Below are 18,868 nucleotides of genomic sequence, written 5' to 3'. Positions count from 1 at the left end.
CCTCACTTCAGCCTCTCTACAGAAGTGATCTCTATCCTAGGTGTTCAGCACTTCATTGTCCTATTTCACATCTCACCTCGAAGACAGACCATTTCCTATTCCTTTTTCTATTCTGAAATCGTTTTCTCCCATCTTCTAACAGAGGCTGATATCACTCCCTTTGCAGCTTGCATACTTTCTCCAATAATGAAAGGAAAGAAAACAAAGATTTAGGGTAATGACAAAGGGGTGGGAAGAAGAATGCTTAATTCAAAGATATAATTAAAAATGTGTCTGATTGTACAAGACTTTGACCAATTCTACAAATACAGACACTTGGGAGACGTTGCCTTATTTTCTCATCGTTGGCTGCTGCATATTTGAAGTCAAATGCTTCACATTACAAGGACAGCAACCAACCTTTCCCCTCTGATGGCAAATCACTGCTTGCTGGAATATCTGGTTACTCCTAGTCTGTCACATCTAAAATCTCTTATCTCAGGCAACAAGAATTTCAAGGATGTTGCTCCTTGCCCTGAGCACCACGGAGTATTTGCATTAGTGTGTTGAGCCATATAAAAACAGACAACTGTTTTGAAAGAAACTTTGCACTCTAGGTCTCCAGGGACAAACTGCATAAGTACACACAAAACAAAACACATTAAATGCTATTTTTAGTACTAGACTTTCAGGAAGTGAAAGTATAAGGCAGATACTGCTTTGTAAGAGCTCACAAAGGAAAATGCCAAAGCAAAGGGATGGAGGTAAGTATCTTCAGTCTACTACTCCTTTTCTAGACTATTACCATTACTGAAGAATACGTGTGTGTGTCTTTATTAATTCCACTGTACTAGGAAACACCACAGATGCCAGTGTCTTCATAAAATGTGCTTTGATTAGAACTGAGTTAAATTGGGTGTGTTCTTAATATTTATTTCTCTTGCCTAGCCACTATTTGTCACTATGAGGATGATGGAAAGAAGTTAAATGCTGACCAGAACCAAGAAGTTTCACGTCCTGTTCTCCCCCTCACAGGTTGCATCTTCTATAAATAAATATATAAATACAGCACTGGCACTTGACCATTAGAAGTCAGCAACATCAGCTACAGCCTGCAGCAATGCTGATCCATCATGTATTTTGTGGTAATTGGGTAATTAAATTATTCCCATACATCATTTAATCACAGATGAAATAAGCCTACTTTTCTGGATAGATCAGTGAAGTCACAAAATTTTGTAACTTCTGGCTTCATAATCACATAGCTGTAGGTTCAAAATAATGTTTTCAGAAGAGAGTGTGTAGAACACTGTTGGCAACCCAAATTAGGCAAGGAAAAACTAAAAATGTAACTGACAAAGATGTTCTCTCAACTCATGCCATATTGTTTCCATTGACCCACAGAGTATTTTCAAGTGCAGAAGTTCTGGGTTAGTTTTGTACAATGAGCTGGACTTAAGAGAAATCAGAGAATAAAAATTTAAACATTAATGTGGATGCCTCCAAATATCTGTAAAACCAAATGAAATATCCAGGTGTGAGGTCTGTGCATATTATTTGAGGACTGTGTGTCTCAGTTTCATTCATTCATGCATTCTTGAATGAATGCATGCTCAATCTGATGTTTCAAAATGAGAGTCACAGTTTGCCTTCAAAAAAGTTCTGTTAGTGTGGGGTAAGAGTAATCATTCAAACTGCTTGAGCTGTAGCTGGATTCATCAGATGACCCTTAACAAGGTCAATGAACCACAGCATTAAAATGTGCATAGAGGACTTAAGAATAGACAACTACAGAATTAGTATGACTTCAGAGTAATTTTTTAATCCCAATTAAAAGTGCATCATAAATAGCTTTTGACTAAGCAGATATTCAGAAATTTTACAACAAAGGTAAGGACTCCAATACCAAAACTTAGGAAGAAATACTTTATTTTCTTAGCTACTGTTCAGAAAGCCCTGAGGAAACTGATCCCCAAATCCCTAAGAGGGTCTGCAGCAAAGAAGCTGGAAAAGCACTCTGTGCAGACAGCTCCCGGTAGTACTTGGTAAGAAAGCGAGGCACAACATACCCAGAAAGCTTGCTCAGGTCACACCTTCTCAACACCACGTGATTTCCATGTATTCTTCCCTTTTGGCAGCAACTACAAAGAGAGACACACGGTTCTCCCTGGCAAGTATCCTGCTATTGGACAGGTAACAGGTTTTGCTAGCAAGTTAAGGTCAGATACCTGTTGTTCATCAGAAGTCACAAAAACACTGTTTCACTGCTGGAAAAATGGGAACAGCATTACTAGTAAGGCTTCAAACAGAGCAGCCATAAACCCTCTCAGTCACTCAGCATACAAAGTTACACATGAATAAAGCTTTTTTTTTTTTTTAACAAAGAACAAGCTCAACAGACTTCAATTCAAATACACTTACAATAAGTAAACATTTCAGAAATCAAAATTGGAGGGAGCAGACTGAAACACCCAGACATTCTTGCTTTACTCTCCACCCTCCTAAAGAAAGAATGGTTACTTCTGATAGCAGTTTCATCAATGCAGAAGACTCCCACAGACTAAAAGCTTTTGTCTCAGTTAGGTATTAGCTATATAGTAAAGTACATTCAAGAAGTCCTTGTATCAATTTGGCATTTTTTCAAGTACCTGACAGCTAATCCTTTTACAGATAACAGCCCCTTTTGGCCTGCAGTGTTAAATCAAAATGCATCTCAGTCAGTATACAAACTGAGAATCTTATTTAGATGAAGTCTACTGGCTGTCTCAGGCATTGACGTTAACTTCTCTAAAACGAACACATTATGAAAGACTTATTCTCTATTTAGCAGTATCACATCTCCTACTGATAGATTTGAGTTGTGTTACTGATAATTTAGATGACATACACCTATGAAATTTTAGAAGAATAAAATCTGAATAATACACACTATCTGGAAAAATATCACAGATGAAAATAGAAATAAGGAATAGGGAAAAAGAGCAAAAGACTTTAATGCATTTAATTGTTTTGTGCAGGTAATATTTTTACAGACTATAGCCAATCAATGAAGAAATAAAATAAAAGTGTTTCAGTCTTTTTCACTCCTTTTTTTCCAAGACACTTGATTTGTACTTTGAGCTTAAGTAGTAGTTAGGTAGTTAATCCACTGATAGACAACCTAAGCAGAAAATAATTTTTTAGTTGTACCACTAAATCATTAATATCATTAGTGGTACAGGAATTCAGTGCTGTACCAGTAATAAGATTTTCCTGGTTATTTGTAGAGGTAAATTTGTAATCCAGCTAACTGGACTGCAACAGTAGAAAAATCAAACTATCCCCAAGCTGTGTTCAGGAAATGTTGCACGTAACATCTTCAGATTACATTAGCATTTCATTTCATTCCTAGTATTGCAATAATGGGCAAAACTATCTCTAAAAGGAAATGTGCATTAAAAAAAAAGATTGTTAACACTTTATGACTAAACAAAATAAATGACAAGTAGGTGCCTAGAAGTGAGATTCAAAACTATAACCAGAGCTTATTTTCAATAGAAAGGTTTGAGTGCCGATTGTTTTGGGTTGGAATAAACTGATAGTTCACTTGGTATCTCAAGTTATGGACTTCTCTTCCTTATAAAGTGAATAAATCCCCAAAAGTCCTTACTTAACAGAAATAGCTGGAACATTACAATCTACTCAAGAGCAACAGAACATTTATAGCTGTACTGTAAAAGCTGGTTCAACAAAGTTGTGACAGTGAAATTTGATTTGATAAAGTCTCATTGCAGCAGACAAAAATGAAGCTTGTAATTGGTTTGCTTGCAGAAAAAGAATATTCAATTCACTAGAGTGCATATAACAAAACCAAACATGCAATCTATTAGTTTTAAAACTTTTACTGCAACATAGAGAGAACAGTAATTAGATATTTATATTTTTTCCCAAAAAGAAAATATGTAAACAGGATAATAATTTTATCTGTATGTATACAGCTTCTCAGATCATTTGAGAGGGACAAAGAAGGGGGCAGAGTTTCTCAGTAATCAAGACACTTTTTACTGAAATGGGTTTTCATTTGGGAAAAAAGCCAACACTGTTTTAACTCAGCATTAGACAAAAATACTGTGCTTCTTGCACTACTTTCAAACAGCTGAAAAGAGAACTCCAAATATCCTTATTTGGCATTCAGGATTATACATGCTCAGATCTTCTAAGATTTCACAAAGCTGCTCCCCAGTGTTGCCATGAAATACAGACTGCAGGATCTACGTAGCACAATCTACTTCCAATACCAGTGCTAAGTGGAAATGAACATGAAGCAGTGCATTACACTACATGTCTGGAACTAGTACAATAAGAGTGAAAAATCTAGAAAAAGTTAAGCTACAGTTTACAGAAGGAACTAATTATCTGCAGAAGCTGATTTTTGGTTTGGTTTTTATTTTTACACTGTGCGATTTTCTGCATCTGCTAATTTAAAGCAGACATACTTGTTGCTTCCTTTGCTTTGTTTCCTATGTTCTCCCTTCCACCCACCCCCTATTACCATTACACCAAGCATTATGAATATAAGCCCAAGTATCCCAGACAATCCAGTGAACAAAGTTAGTGTAATGCACTGGTGTGAGGTGTGAAATAGAAATAAGTTCTCTCAATCCTCGTCGAAGTTCTGTTGTAGAAGAAAGTTGGCAGCCAAGTTTTCGTTCTTCTCACAAGCAAAATATGCCTGTATCACAAGTCCTTCAGGGAACCCTAATGCCTTTAACTGAAGAAAAGAAACACATTTAGAAAGTACATTTTTTTATATTAAGCTTCTTTGTATGTTTAGTTGTCTTGAGGTGTCATTCAAGCAATTACTGCCTTCTTGAAAACTACATTGCTACCTAGGCCAATGCAGCCTCTAGTGAGCAAAAATAAGGTGTTGCCTCTGCCTTGAATAAACAGAATTCTCACTTGAAAAAATGATGAGTGAGTCTAATGAAGGACCATAAGACATGACACTTCTTTAGTGACATAGTAAGTCACTAAAACAGACCTGGGTCACAGTAATGTCAGGAAGTAAAAGCACATGGCACTGATGCAGAAAAAGCTTCCAGGCTGGGATCTCTAGTAGACAGTTCAAGACATCACATTAAGCCATACTTTCAGTTGTTTATACTGGATTTTCACATTTTAAAAAAATATTGACTATACACTACAGCCAACAGAAATAAGTTGAGAGCAATCTGTTTTTCAGAAGCCAAGTAACTAATTAATGTCTGGGACACAGTGACAGCAGGGCATGAGAACACCAGGGCAGAAGTTATTACTGTGCCAAGGGGAATGGGTTTAGCCTGCACTTAAAGGCAGTCAGCAAATGAAACCTTATTTTAGCCAAAGGCAAGTACATGCAACTATCTGAAGATTTTTCTTAAAATCCTTATACCACCTGCATTTCACATATAGGGCAGACCAAAAACTGTGAGAAACTGTATCCTATTATCCCTCGCCAACCATTCTTAGATTTTATTTCTGCCACAAACAGCATGACTGCATCAGCTGCAATACTAGGTTCCTAAAATTCTGAGGTGTGTTTCACAGTAAGTGGAAGAAGTGTATAGGTCTCTGCTGGGTTTTGTCCTAAGAAAAAGATCTCAGTGGTGTTGCCATCTATATAAAGCCATATTTAATCAGTGTTACACACAGTAGTTATGATGCAATATACCATCCCCAAGTGCATTTTTATAGACATGTTTACCTGTTGTTTTTAGAAAGCTATAATTAAATAATTCCCATGGACAGACAAATACATGAGTGAAGTTTTGACTTGAACTAATCTACCTATCTATGAGCCTTCTTACTATCCAAGCACTTTGAAAACAGTGCTCATGCAGACAGATCTTTGCACCTGGACACCTATCACAGCATGATCTAGAACACCAATGGCTGAGGCTTTTGCAAAAGGAATTACTGCCTGAGTTCCCGTTCCTGAGGGAAAACCATTCAGTCATTAATTACCACAAAGAGTCTCTGATCACTTAAAAGGCTCTGCATCTTCCCAGTAAGGCAGATTTAAGACATTTTAGACTTAATTGCTATAAAGCAGGAAGAGATGTAGTTTGAAACAGGACTACAACAGCTATGAAATACCAAGTATAAAAATACCAAATATGAAGCAGAACTGCTCAGTATAAGCAAAGTTTAAGTTATGTCTTAAGCATGCACTGGAGTCAACACCCTACACCAACAGCCAAGAAACACTTCAAAGAAGAAAGGCTCACCCTTTCTATAGCTTCTTTTTCCTGTGGTGTTACTTGAATGTAGTTCATATGACCATTTCCAGCATCTGCTACTTCTCCAGTGCTGGCACCATCATCACTCCCACTTAAGCCTTGGCGAGACTCTAGAACTGGCTCGTTCAGCATATGAATAAAGTGTTCCTGGTGCTGGCTTATTTGCTGTGATGCATGGAACAATAAAAGAAAACACATATATTTAAATAACTCATGTTTAAGCCTGCCAACAGACAAGTAAAAATGTTTTCAGGGAAGCAAGTAGTCAAAGGAATGTGTAAAAAGTGCATCGAGAAAAATCATTACATCTAACCATAAGAAACACAATTTCATGTTTCAGTTCAACTGCAGTGATCATTTCCTCCTCCTGACCCCCAGTGCACCCTCTTAGTAAAAGTCTCAGACTCATTTCTGTCATAGAAAATGTGTTCTGTACAGCAACAACTGCTGAAAAGCCAACAACAAGATGTTGTAACTGCCAGTAACACATTATCCCAGGTAACATCAACATATGCCTCTCTTGTAAAGCTAAATCAGAATTAGCAAGCATTATTTTCTTCTTTTTAGTTTCACCTGCAGTAGTTGAGGGTTTTCCCGTCCAATCTGCTGCAGCAATGCCGGTAGCAGAGAAGGATTTTGCTGGATAATTTGTCTCATCTGCTGGAACTGAGGCTGATTTCGTAAAAACTCAAGGGGATGTCCTGAAAAATCAAAAGAGGTAACATGTTTTTTTATGAAGTTACTAAGAATCTTAATAAAATACATACCTGCACTGCAATTTTAGATAGAAATAGGACTTGAAAGTGGACAATACACTCCTCACTGAAGGACAGAAAAGCTTGCTTCCTCACACTGACTTACTCTAGTTTAAGCAAGAATTCTTTACACTAAGGTTAAACAATGCATTTTCTTTCCACCCAATTTTAAGATCCAACAGCCTTGTGTCTTTTACTTCCAGCATTTTTCTCTTTGTCTCATCTCTGAATAACCTCATTCAGAGACATCTACCCAGTCTACTGCCTTATCTCTGCATCTACAACAGAGCTCCCTATCTCCTGCAGTGGGTCAGTTCTGACTTAAGGGAGTCTTTCCTTCCCATACAACCTATATTATTTACTGCCTTGAACTGTGTCTGAACCACTCTGAAACATCCCATCCCCCGTTACCTCTTTATGAATTATGTCATGTGTGCCTCTCACTACAATCTGTATAGTTAACGCTCTGGCTTCTTATCAAAGCTTGTATCTTGAACTCCATCTCTGCCACAGCCTAAAACAGACCTTCCCTTCCCCTTCATAATGCTCCTTTCATGTATTTATCTCCCTTTAAGACAGAGTTCTCTTCAGCAGGCACCAACCACTGTCCATGTGCTGCGTGAGGAGTCCCAGGTCATTTACAAGTCTCGTAAAAGCTACACTTCATGACCTAATTGCAGGTTTCTCCCTTGATATTCCAGCTTCCAAGAGGTAGATACATAAGTATGTACTTATGTACAGCCATGGATGACAGCGCCCAGTTATCCACAGAGCAGAAAGCCAGAGTTTATGTGAGAAAACACAACCCCACCCACATTTGTGGACTTACACTTAAATTCAGAATACTGAATCAAAGGAGTTGTGTGAGTTCACTGCATTTTTTGAAACCTCACTGCAGATGTATCAACATATATCAAACTGCATGTTCCAAGGAAGTACCACACTTGGAATTTCCATGCTGCAGCTCTTACCCAGCTCCATTTGATCAGTTCACAAGCACCAGGAACTTAAAACTGACTGAAGAAGAGACTGATTAAGCGCAATGTTTTTATCACATCCTCTCAAACATAACCTTTCTTACCTCCTAATGAGCTAGTAGTCGTTGGTATAGTTGCTACTGCTGCTGCCACTGCTGAAGACTGAGAGGCACCACTGCTTGGTGTTTGAGGCGGTTCAGCCACAGCCTGATTATCTCCAGGTATACCCTAAAGCCACAGTTCACACAATTACCTACAGAATGCTACAAGATATTTATTTCAACCGCATGTAATATGTGCTTTCCAGAATGAAGGGGACAAAAAACCCTTTAATGCTTTCACTGCAAATACAAAGCAAGATGCTGTGATAGGTATGCATTTACAATTGAACAAAGAACACTGTGAAAAGAGCAATTTCATTTTTTGATGAGAAAAATGTGTGGTTTGTACAGCAAGGTAGTAAAGCATTCACTGCATGAGTTTAAAAACATGTTTTACTCCATAAAAAGTACTTGCTTTGAATTCTGCTCCAAGATATTTGATATGAGTGAAAAAGTTAACCTAAATATAGTTACGATATGTTATAGTGTTATGCAAAAGAAGTTACAACACAGCAACAGAATTGCAGTACACAATGCTAACTGAGATTATCAATGCCATACAATCTGGGAAGAAACTGCAAAGAGATGTAAGAACGCTGCTCCTGGGACCTCTTTCCCCAACGCAAAACCATCCTTTACTGTATCTTAAAGGTGAAAAGGTCTTTATGTCATCAAGTAAGGTAAAGGTAATGGCCAGTCTTCGCGAACGAACATTTTGGGAAAGGTCTTTTACTTTTCCAGCCTGCGCAATGGATTTTTTTAGGTGAGACACAGCCTGCGCTGAACTGAGCCCACCCTTTAATCCTAAGGTTCATCTGCCGGGGCCAAGCAAGCTTGGACAATGGCAGTGAGGTCCTCAGGACGCAGGTTTGTTTAGAGTGACCTTCTCATAGATGGATGGCCTCACAGGGCTAACGGGCTCCATCTGCCCGGGGGACCGAGGAATCGAACCTGGGTCGCAGCAGTGAGAGTCCTGCATGCTAACCACTAGGCCACCAGGGGTCCCATGTCATCAAGTGTTAGCAGTTAAAAAAAACCCAACAAAATTTTACTTGCTTTTTGTTTATATTCCATGTGCAAACAACTTTATATAGGAACTGATTGCTCAGGGGGATGAAATGGACAAAGTTAAAAAGAACAATCATAGTGAACTAGAATGTGGGTTATACAAGACACACCTTACCCTACTACCTTACTCCTGCATGGGAATCCTTCAGACTTCCTACCCTAACCTTGCCTTCCTCACTGTCACTGAACTCCTGCACCAAATTTGTCCTTTCAGTCTTCCTCCCCGAATCCTGGAAACTCAGACAGCTTGGCAAGGGAGAGACACCAAGAAAGAATCTTGTATGACAAGAAGCCCAGAGAAGTTACCCAAAAGGCGGCCATCCTTCAGTTTGGGAATCACAAAACATAAGGAATGGGGTAGATGGAAATATTACAAAACTTCAGTTTAACCATACAACAAAGAGGTTTGTCAAGTGATGCCTCAGAGCTTTTTTTTGATTTTTAAACTTTTATAGATTTTTAGAAGTAGATGTGTAGTGAATGTAGATTTTAATGTAGCTATATTATATCTCTTACCCTGTAGCATTATGCTATTACAACCCTACTACCCCATTTCATATCAATCCCTCTAAAACTCCATTAGTGTGTTTAGTCTTCTTTTCAAAGTAGAATTGTAGAAAAACACCCTAAGGCCTGGACCAGAAGATGTCACACAGACACAGCGACCTTCAAGCCCAGAACTTTGGAGGAACTTCAAGGACTGTGTGTGCTGTGAAGAAGACGAGGATGAGGAAGAAGGGGTCCCAAACGCCCCCAGACCCAATTCCCGAGGAGGCGTGTCAGGGGGTAGAACTGGGCAGAACTGAGGCTGGACAGATCTGGGATTGGATGGACCTTATTATAAAATCACAGAGCCACTGTCTGGGTGAGCGCACATGGTATGTATTCCCAGGGCCTTAGGCCTGAGATTACGGACCTGCTCTCTTTGTCTTATCTCATACACTAAATTGGCCTGGAGTCTTTTTTCTCCGCAGTCTTTCAGGCAACAGTCATGGCACTCTGAAAGGCGGAAAAGTGGGACCTGTGACTCCTCCGGATCAGGAAACATAATCCTGCAGGAAATTCTTCTTCTGCTGGCATATTTTGGAGAATTCCTGCACCAATCTTGAGAAGCCCAGCTCCTCAGAACCACACACACAGAGGTGAGATAAAAGAGCAGTTCCTTTGGGTAATTTTGCTAGAAGCTGCAAAGGGGTTTTTCCTGGAAACAGGGGAATATGGTAGGCTAGAAAGTGAGACTTTGGGCCCGTGTTGTTGCATAAATCGGTGTTTTTCCAGTCTGTGGGCGGAAGCCCAGGACAATTAAAGGGGAGTGGGTGGAGGACGCCCCCCTTGCAGCTTCAATAAAGGCAGGGCAGGGACAGTGGAGCCTACCACTGTGGTTACTCAGGGGCTTTGCATTGGCTTGGTACAGCCAGAAGGAAACGGATGCCTTTCTCTGCATTAAAATACCCTGTCCTGGCTTGAAGTTGGTGGTGGTGTTTGGAGAGGGAGGTTGCTGGGTAATCCTGAGGTCGCGAGTTCAAATCTGGTGCCAGGAAGCTTTTTCCTGCCTGGTAGTTGTCATCATGGGTTGTGTCGAGTCCTGAGAGGAGGACATCCCAAAAGGATCTCCTTTAGCCTTGGTTTTGCAGCACTGGAGGCATTTGACAGGCCCTGAAACATCTTTAAAGAGGCAGGAGTTATGCAAGCTCTCTATAATTATGTGGCCTTTGCACAGGCTGCTCGAAGGGGAGACTTGGCCGAAGTTTGGCTCTTTTCAAATGAATACAGTGTTACAGCTTATGTCGACCCTTCATAAGGAGGACCGATGGAACGAAGTAGTGTATGCTGAATTGTTTTTGGCCTTTTTAAACCATCCAGAATGGAAGAGAGAGTATAAGTTAAGATAAAGCCCCTGTAGAGGCAGAGCTCTCAGAAATGGTTTTAGAGAGAGGAGAGAGGAAAAATCGTGGTAAACGTGAGCCCATCAGTCAAATTTATGTTAAAAGCCTGACAGACGAGCATTTAGATCTTTTAATGGCCCCCAATTTGCAAGGGGGAAACCCGGGAGCCACTCCTGCTGGATCAGGTTCGGCCGGCACTGGGGGACCTGCCACAGGCGCAGTGGGCGCAGGTCCCACCGGAGCCGCGGGCACCACAGGACAGGCGGGGGCGGTTGCCAGCGCTGGTCAGGCGGCCACAGGGGTTGCAGGCGTGACTGTAGGTGCTGCCGCCGGCGTTGCCGTCAGCGTAGCGGGAGCAGGTCCAGCCGCGGGACCGCCAGGGGCTGGCACTAGCACGGGAGTCACCGCGGCGATTCCGGCAGCAGCGACAGGGATCACGGGAGCTATGGGACTGGCGGGGACAGCGCCTGCCACAGCAGCTACCGGAGCCATCGCCACGGGGGCGGCGGTGGGACCCACCGCTACGGGACAAACGGCCGCCTGCGCGACGGGAGCTGCCACAAGTCTGGCAGACGGGACGGCGGCAGCGGCGACCGGGGTCACGGCCGTGGGAGCTGCCATGGGTCTGACGGACGGAGCAGGGAGCGCGGCAGGTGCAGGCACAGACCGCCCCTCGGCTGCGACCGGCCCAGACATGGCTGCAGCCGGGGTCACTGCCCCAATCGACACCGGATCCTCTGGCTCCACCATTATGGGCGGAGCTGGAGCCGCCTCTTCCCCTTTAGCCCTCCCAATCCTTATGGTCCTTACCCTCCCCCAGGGTAAGCGGGGGGCGCGGTCATTCCCGACTGCCCCTCCCTTGGTATGCAGGGTTTCCCATTCCAGAAGAGGGGGGGCAGCCCCCGGGGGCGTTTCCAGCTTTTACCCCATATCAAGAGTGAACGGGCACACCAAAGAAAAGCAGATCGTTCTTGGCCTCCGACAGGAGGCAAAGGCAAGGTCTTCCTCCTCTTTGACCCCTCGAGCATGAAATTCGAAACTAGAGATCGTGATCTCACTGACACAGGTACAGAAGCCTCTGATGACGAATCAGTCAGTACCTCAGAGGAGGAAAAAGCTCCCGTAGTAAAACCATAAACAAAGGCGAAGGTTTCCTCGGCAACTACGAAGGGAAGTGGAGAAGGGTGTGTGAGGCTCTGTCGGATCCAAGCCCGATGGCTAGGAGAACGACAACAAGAAAGGAGAAAACTGTCACAGGGGCTCCCCTGAGACACGCCATGGGTTACCAAGGACCAGTTTTGATAAAAATTCCTTTTTCGCTGGTGGAGTTACAACAATGGAAGGGCTCAGGGGGGGTATATAGAGAAAACACAGAAAAAATGGCTAATTTTGTAGAAATAAGAACACAAAATCCGGACTGGTATGACCTGGAAGTCATGATGGAGAAGAAAATGAGTAAGTGAGCTGCCTGGTCTGGGATTGAGCTACTACTAGCATCTGAAAAACTCACAGGGGAACTTAAGGATATATTCCCCCCAGAGGACCCAAAGTGGGATCCCAATTCACCAGAAAAGAGGGAAGCATTGAAACACTATCAGGATTGAGTGGGGTATGGTTTAAGACATGGTATTCCAAAAGCAGTAAATTGGACAAAAATGTATGAGGTGAAGCAAGACAAGAATGAATCCCTGACAGACTTCTTGAATAGGCTGAAAGACATCCTACGAAAGTATACAGATGTGGACATCAATTCAAACCTTGGGAAAAAACATTTGATCTATTTGTTCAGGTTGATCTATTTGTTCATAGGTCAGTCTGTCGATGATATAAGGAAAAAGTTGCAAAAGGCAAGTGAGAAGAAAGAGATCAGTGAGATATTGGATATAGCATGGACAGTGTATTGGAATAGGGATCAGAAAGGCAAGGCAAAAGTGTTGGAGGTGGAGGCAGATGACTGCCACACACCCCACAAATGCAGTAACTGCCAGGAACACCGCAAGCACAATGCCCACTGCAAGTGTTGTAAATGCAACTGCCAGCATAATAAGGGGAATGATAGGTGTTCTTTCTGCAAAAAGAAAGGGCACTGGAGAAGGGATTGTCCAGATTTGAAGAGAAGTGGAAACCCAGTCCCTCAACTGGCTGTGGACCAGGATGGACAGGGTGTCTGAAGGGGACTGGAGGATTCTTCCCCAGCAGAACCTCTGATTGTAGCTGAGCTGGGAGTGGAAGAAGTGGAAATCTTGGTTGATACAGGCGCAGCATATTCTGTGTAAACACTCTGGAAGGAAAACTGAGTCATCATACTGTAACAGTGGTTGGTGCTACAGGGGTAAGCGAAACAAGGCCTTTCTTTGAACCTTTGAGATTTAAATTGGGAAGGGACTGGGTAACTCATCAATTCCTCTATATGCCAAACTCTCCCAAGCCTTTACTGGGTAGGGATCTACTGGAGAAATTTGAAGCCAAAATTAAATTCTGCAAGGGGCGGGGAATAAAAGTCATAATTCCTGACACTAAATATATCGAGGCAGCTGCCTTTTGCATGCAGGAGAACCACGGAGAGATCCCCGCGGAGGCTGAGAATGCTGTCATCCCTATAGTGTGGGCTAGCAATTGTCCTGGGAGGTCCAAGCAAGCAGAACCTGTAAGCATCACATTCAAACCAAGAGCAACACTGGTAAGACAAAACCAATACCCTTTGAAGCTAGAAAGTTGTAAAGGATTAAATCTGGGTTATTGGTAGAATGTGAATCCAAATACAATACCCCCAGTCCTACCAGTAAAAAAAGCTGATGGTAAGAGCTATCGATTGGTGCAGGATCTAAGGGCAATCAACAAAATAACAGAGGATATACATCCAGTAGTGGCCAACCCCTATACCTTATTGACCACATTAACATCAAAAGGGGAAAACAACTCCCAAATTGGGAAATCATTTTGCCAACCAGGCAGCAAAAAGGGCTGCAGAAAAAGGTATCCTAGCAGTAATACCACAGAAGGAAATCGATCTGACAGGGTTCACTCCAAAATATGATGAGAAAGACCACCAGTTAATTAAGTCCCTTAACACTGAAATCAAAAAGTGGATGGGCTGTTACACCTACAGGACAGGTTGTGGTCACACCCCCACTCCTTAGGGAGATAGCTCTGCGGGAACATGAGGATACCCACTGGGGAACATAAAACCTTCTAAAACATTTGAAGAAGGGAGTAATAGGGATAGGTATGACCAGAGCTGTGCAATCCATTGTAAGTAAATGTGAAATCTGCAGGCAAAACAATACTGATACAAGCAAGAGAGTGGTGCTAGGGGTAACAAAGCCCGGGGACCTTCCCGGAGATTACTGGCAAATAGATTTTGCTGAGTTACCACCCAGGGAGGGATACAAGTACATACTGGTGGTACTGGTTGACACCTTCAGTGGATGGCCTGAAGCTTAACCCTGTCGCACTAACACAGCAAGGGAAGTGGTAAAAGCTTTGCTCAACCACATAATTCCAAGGTTTGGGATTCCTCTAAGAACATCATCAGATAGAGGGACACATTTCATTGCAACAATAGCGAAGGAGGTTTGTCACATCCTGGGAATTGTCTGGGACCTGCATACTTCCTACAGACCTCAGGCAAGCAGGAAAGTACAACGTATGAACGCTACTCTTAAAATGCAAATTGGTAAAATTTGTCAGGAAACATCCATGTCATGGGTTCAGGCTTTGCCTCTAGCTCTGCTCAGAATTCACATACAACCAAGGCGGAGAGATAATATAAGTCCTTATGAAATATTATATGGGAGATCATATCAAGCTCCGCACATTCCAGGGGACATTCACATGAGGGGGAAAGTTGATCTACGCAAGTCTTTAGTGGCTCTAGGCTCTACGTTACAGAAACTCCAGAGATTCATCGAGTTATCCAGACCCATAGGATTGGACACCCCTGCTCATCAATTCCAGCCTGGAGACCGGGTCTATGTTAAATGGTGGGACAGTAACCCATTGCAAGCCAAGTGGAGAGGACCATTTCAAGTCCTGCTGACTTCCCTCACTGCAGTTGAAATTGCTGGCAAAGGACACTGGTTTCATTACTCCAGAGTTAAGAAAGCTTCAGTTCCTGGAACTTCTAGCAAATCAGAGCCTGACACCGATGAAGAGGATGTAGCCTAGACTGTTTCTTCTCTATATGTTATCTGTAGAGTTGGTAACTATGATACGGGTTTAGAACCAAAATTTACATTTGGCTTTAGTAAAATGCACCCAATATTCTTCATGAAAGTGAGTGCTGGATCTGCACTATGGATTCCGCTAAAATTTGGCATCAAGTTTAAATCCTACATTGGGCAATTCCTGAAGATGTCTCATTAGGTTTACAGAGATATCTCCACAAACTTACTTCATGGTTACCAAGCTGGACCTGGCTAAAACAACTGTTTATATTAGTGATGTACATAGTTAGAGTTTGAATAATAGCTCATTGCATGACCTGATGCTGCAGATGTTGGTCATCCCTTTGGTATAATGCTAGGTGTAAGTGGTAGAGATTGGACAAGATTGAGTTTTGTCCATCTCTAAATGGGGGACTGATGCCTCAGAGCTTTTTTTTGATTTTTAAACTTTTATAGATTTTAGAGGTAGATGTGTAATGAATGTAGCTGTATTATATCCCTTACCCTGTAGCATAATGTTTACACATACCCAACCATATTATCCCATTTCATATCAATCCCTCTAAAATTCTGTTAGCTTGTTTGGTCTTCTTTTCAAGGTAGAATTGTAGAAAAACACCCTAAGGCCTGGACCAGAAGATATCACACAGACACAGCAACCTTGAAGCTCAGAACTTTGGAGGAACTCCAAGGACTGTGTGTGCTACGAAGAAGACAAGGATGAGAAGGAAGGGGTCCCAAATGCCCCCAGACCCAATTCCTGAAGGGGCATGTCAGGGAGCAGAACCTGGGCCTTATTATAAAATCATAGAACCACTGCCTGAGGGTGTGCGCGTGGTATGTATTCCCTGGGCCTTAGACCTGAGATTAAAGGACCTGGTCTCTTTATCTTATCTTATACACTAAATTGGCTGGAGTTTTTTTTCTCTGCGGTCTTTTAGGCAACACAAGCCTGCCACAAAAATCACTGGTAGGTAAGGTAGATTAAAAATCTTGCTGCAACGTGGTATGTTCATCACTACAGCTGAACAAAAGGGACAAATATACAGCTAATATGGAAGGCACATCTAGAAAGGGAGAAATGGACAGTGCTCCAGGCAAAACTTTGCCTTACCTGTATGATAAGAAGCACAGCAAGGTATAAATCACCTAATCATCACGTACATGTTTAAGCCACTCAGAGGAATAAATGCAAGTTTTCCCTGTCACACACTTCATTCATTACCTTTATAAGGCTCAGTAACCTTGCTACATAGAGGGGAAGGAAAATTCCATTCACGGTGTAATTCTGAGGTAATTCTTTCTTATCAGTGGCTTACAGACCACTGCTTAAATAACTTCCCAACAAATCAGTCATTTCTGGGAAACTAAGTATAATGTAACAACTTGGGTTAATCTTATGAAACTATTAGCTGATTTCACCTATTCACAGGCCTAAGTCATCACTGTAATCTGTGCCCAGATCGAACAACGTGCTTGTTCAAACCTTAAGTTTGCTCTTGAGTGGAAGCACTATGAAAACTAGTTCAAACAAGTTCACTTAGAAATTATTTGTCATCTTGAACATCACCTTAACTGTTAAATACAAGCCTGAGGTGTCACTCTCCAGATAACAGAGACTGTGTAATCAGACAAGACTAGTGAGGCATGTGGACCTTGTTCATGCAGTTACCCAAAGAATAAGACATGGTATCAATTCACACACAAGTCATACTGAATATACACATTTCTTGGGCAGCAAAAAAGTCCATTGGTGCCTTACAGTGGATGAAATAATTGTTTACTGTTTAACTGAGCACTATAGCAGTTTTTAGCTGACATTGCTCTCCAAAGGGTAACAACCACAGCAGGTCCGGCCCCTGAGCAGAACGGAGAACAGAACAGTTCCAGTTGGAAGGTACTCCAGCGATCATTTAGTCAAACTGCCTGACCAATTCACGGCTGACCAAAAGTTAAAGCCTGTAAAGGGTATTGTTCAAACCCCTCTGAGACACTGACAGGCACAGGATACTGTCCATCTCTCCAGGGAACATGTTCAGTGTGTGACTATCCTCACAGAAAAATAGTTCCTAAAAATTTCCAAACTTAAAGGCTGCAAGCAATGGTCTGGTTGTTGATGAGACAACAGGACTCCTTCCCAATTAGGGGTTAGGAAATCCTGGGGTCAAAGAAATCTGAATGTAAATGCCTCCAGAGATGAGTCTGGAGTATACAAAAAGAAAGTGTCTTTTGGAATTGAGACCTCCTTCCATGACCACACTCAGACACAGGATTACACCTAGATCCTCAATGATGAAGCCACGAAAACTGAACAGCTTGTCACCTGAACTGTGGACGATAAGCAGAATCTTCAGGGCTCACCTGAGGAACAGCTACGTTTTAAGCACAGGGAGTCTCTTGACGTTTTCTTTCTAACACTCTAAGGTACCTTTGGTGTACTGGTTCTTTAAAACTGGACAATTGTATACACTTAGAGACCTCAACACCCTAAATCCTACTCTGCAGATTATAACAAAGATAACACTGATGATAGTTTGGAGGCAGGCAACAGAGTGTCAAAGAACACTGTCATTAATGGACCTGTATTAACCAAAAATAAGTTTTTTTTTAAGGCAGCAGGACAGTAAGGAACATGTTTAGAACACAGCAGATCAAGAACAGTTAGAAAGACCATTTATAGCAACATGATTCTCCTAGAAGGGGAACAGAAGTAGGCCAGCTAATATGGTCTCCAAGAGCAACACTGTTCCTCCCCACTTCCTTTTCCAGCAGGAAGAAGAGGAAGAACAAAGAAAAAGTATTCTCAGTGGAGGACAACATGAAACATAAAGGGACCACCTTATATAAGAGAAGAACTCATTGTATACACAGAACCTACTGAAGGAGCGGAAATTAACTGCTCAGGTCAGTCAGAAAATCTATTTGGCAGATGTGACGTGTTGAACTTCATCATAGCAATGTTTTGTTTCTATTCTGGACTTCTTGAACAGAAATAAGACAGAGGAGGGAAATCTCAGACTGAGTGTACAAGAACTGCACACACACAGCAAACCCAACACTTAGGGGAGGCACCAAATTTATAGCGTATGTACAGACTAGATGAACACTAAAATCAACATTTTTATTACATGAAAAACAAAAATTTGAGGTTGCAGACTTACGGCAGATAGTTGGGAACTACTCCATTCACCCTTGTGGCCTAATGATAGGTGATAATTGTACATTCTTGTACTCAAAACATTTGTTGTCAGTTTAAAATCTGAAGGTTATAAAGTCTTGAGTACCCTCATGTAAGTAGCAAGCATGCCAGTGACTTGTAGTTGTAATTACTGAAGAAAAACTTCATTAGCAAAAGCAAAGTTTTATAACTGGAGGTAAAGATGCTGGTTTTCTCATCAATCAATTAGAAATTTAATCCACAGGTATTTTGCAAGGACTGGTCCAAGGTATCTGATTTCCAATTCTAATAAAGTTCAGATTGTCCAGAAAAAAGGAAAAACCACATCAGGGAAAAAAAATGGTATGCTAGAGTGAAAACTAAATGCACTGAAAATACTGATTAAGCAACAAGATCACAGACAGATTCTATGGTGGTTACAATTCACCTGTCAGATTGAGGTATACAATGAGAAATAATCCAAAAAACCCTAAAACAACTCACATGGTTTCCATTAAAGTG

The 18,868-nt window shown here is 41.8% G+C and overlaps 1 protein-coding gene across 1 annotated transcript in view; it reads right to left on the bottom strand.

Annotated features, from left to right (window-relative positions):
- Positions 1 to 1,891: 1,891 nt before the first annotated feature.
- The window catches only part of RAD23B (RAD23 homolog B, nucleotide excision repair protein), a 42,114-nt gene continuing 25,137 nt past the window's right edge, over positions 1,892 to 18,868 (bottom strand). Inside the window, exons 7-10 of the mRNA XM_027708689.1 lie at positions 8,073 to 8,196; positions 6,810 to 6,937; positions 6,225 to 6,401; positions 1,892 to 4,729 (exon numbers count right to left, since the gene is read on the bottom strand). Of these exons, the coding sequence (XP_027564490.1) occupies positions 4,616 to 4,729; positions 6,225 to 6,401; positions 6,810 to 6,937; positions 8,073 to 8,196 (543 nt within the window). The 3' untranslated portion in view covers positions 1,892 to 4,615. The remainder of the gene's footprint in view (positions 4,730 to 6,224; positions 6,402 to 6,809; positions 6,938 to 8,072; positions 8,197 to 18,868) is intronic.

This window comes from Neopelma chrysocephalum, unplaced genomic scaffold (assembly GCF_003984885.1).
Source record: "Neopelma chrysocephalum unplaced genomic scaffold, ASM398488v2 Primary Assembly neopelma1_96472, whole genome shotgun sequence".
In the NCBI taxonomy this organism is placed as follows: domain Eukaryota; kingdom Metazoa; phylum Chordata; class Aves; order Passeriformes; family Pipridae; genus Neopelma; species Neopelma chrysocephalum.
Note: the sequence above shows the minus strand (reverse complement) of the source record. Positions and strands in the feature narration are given on the sequence as shown.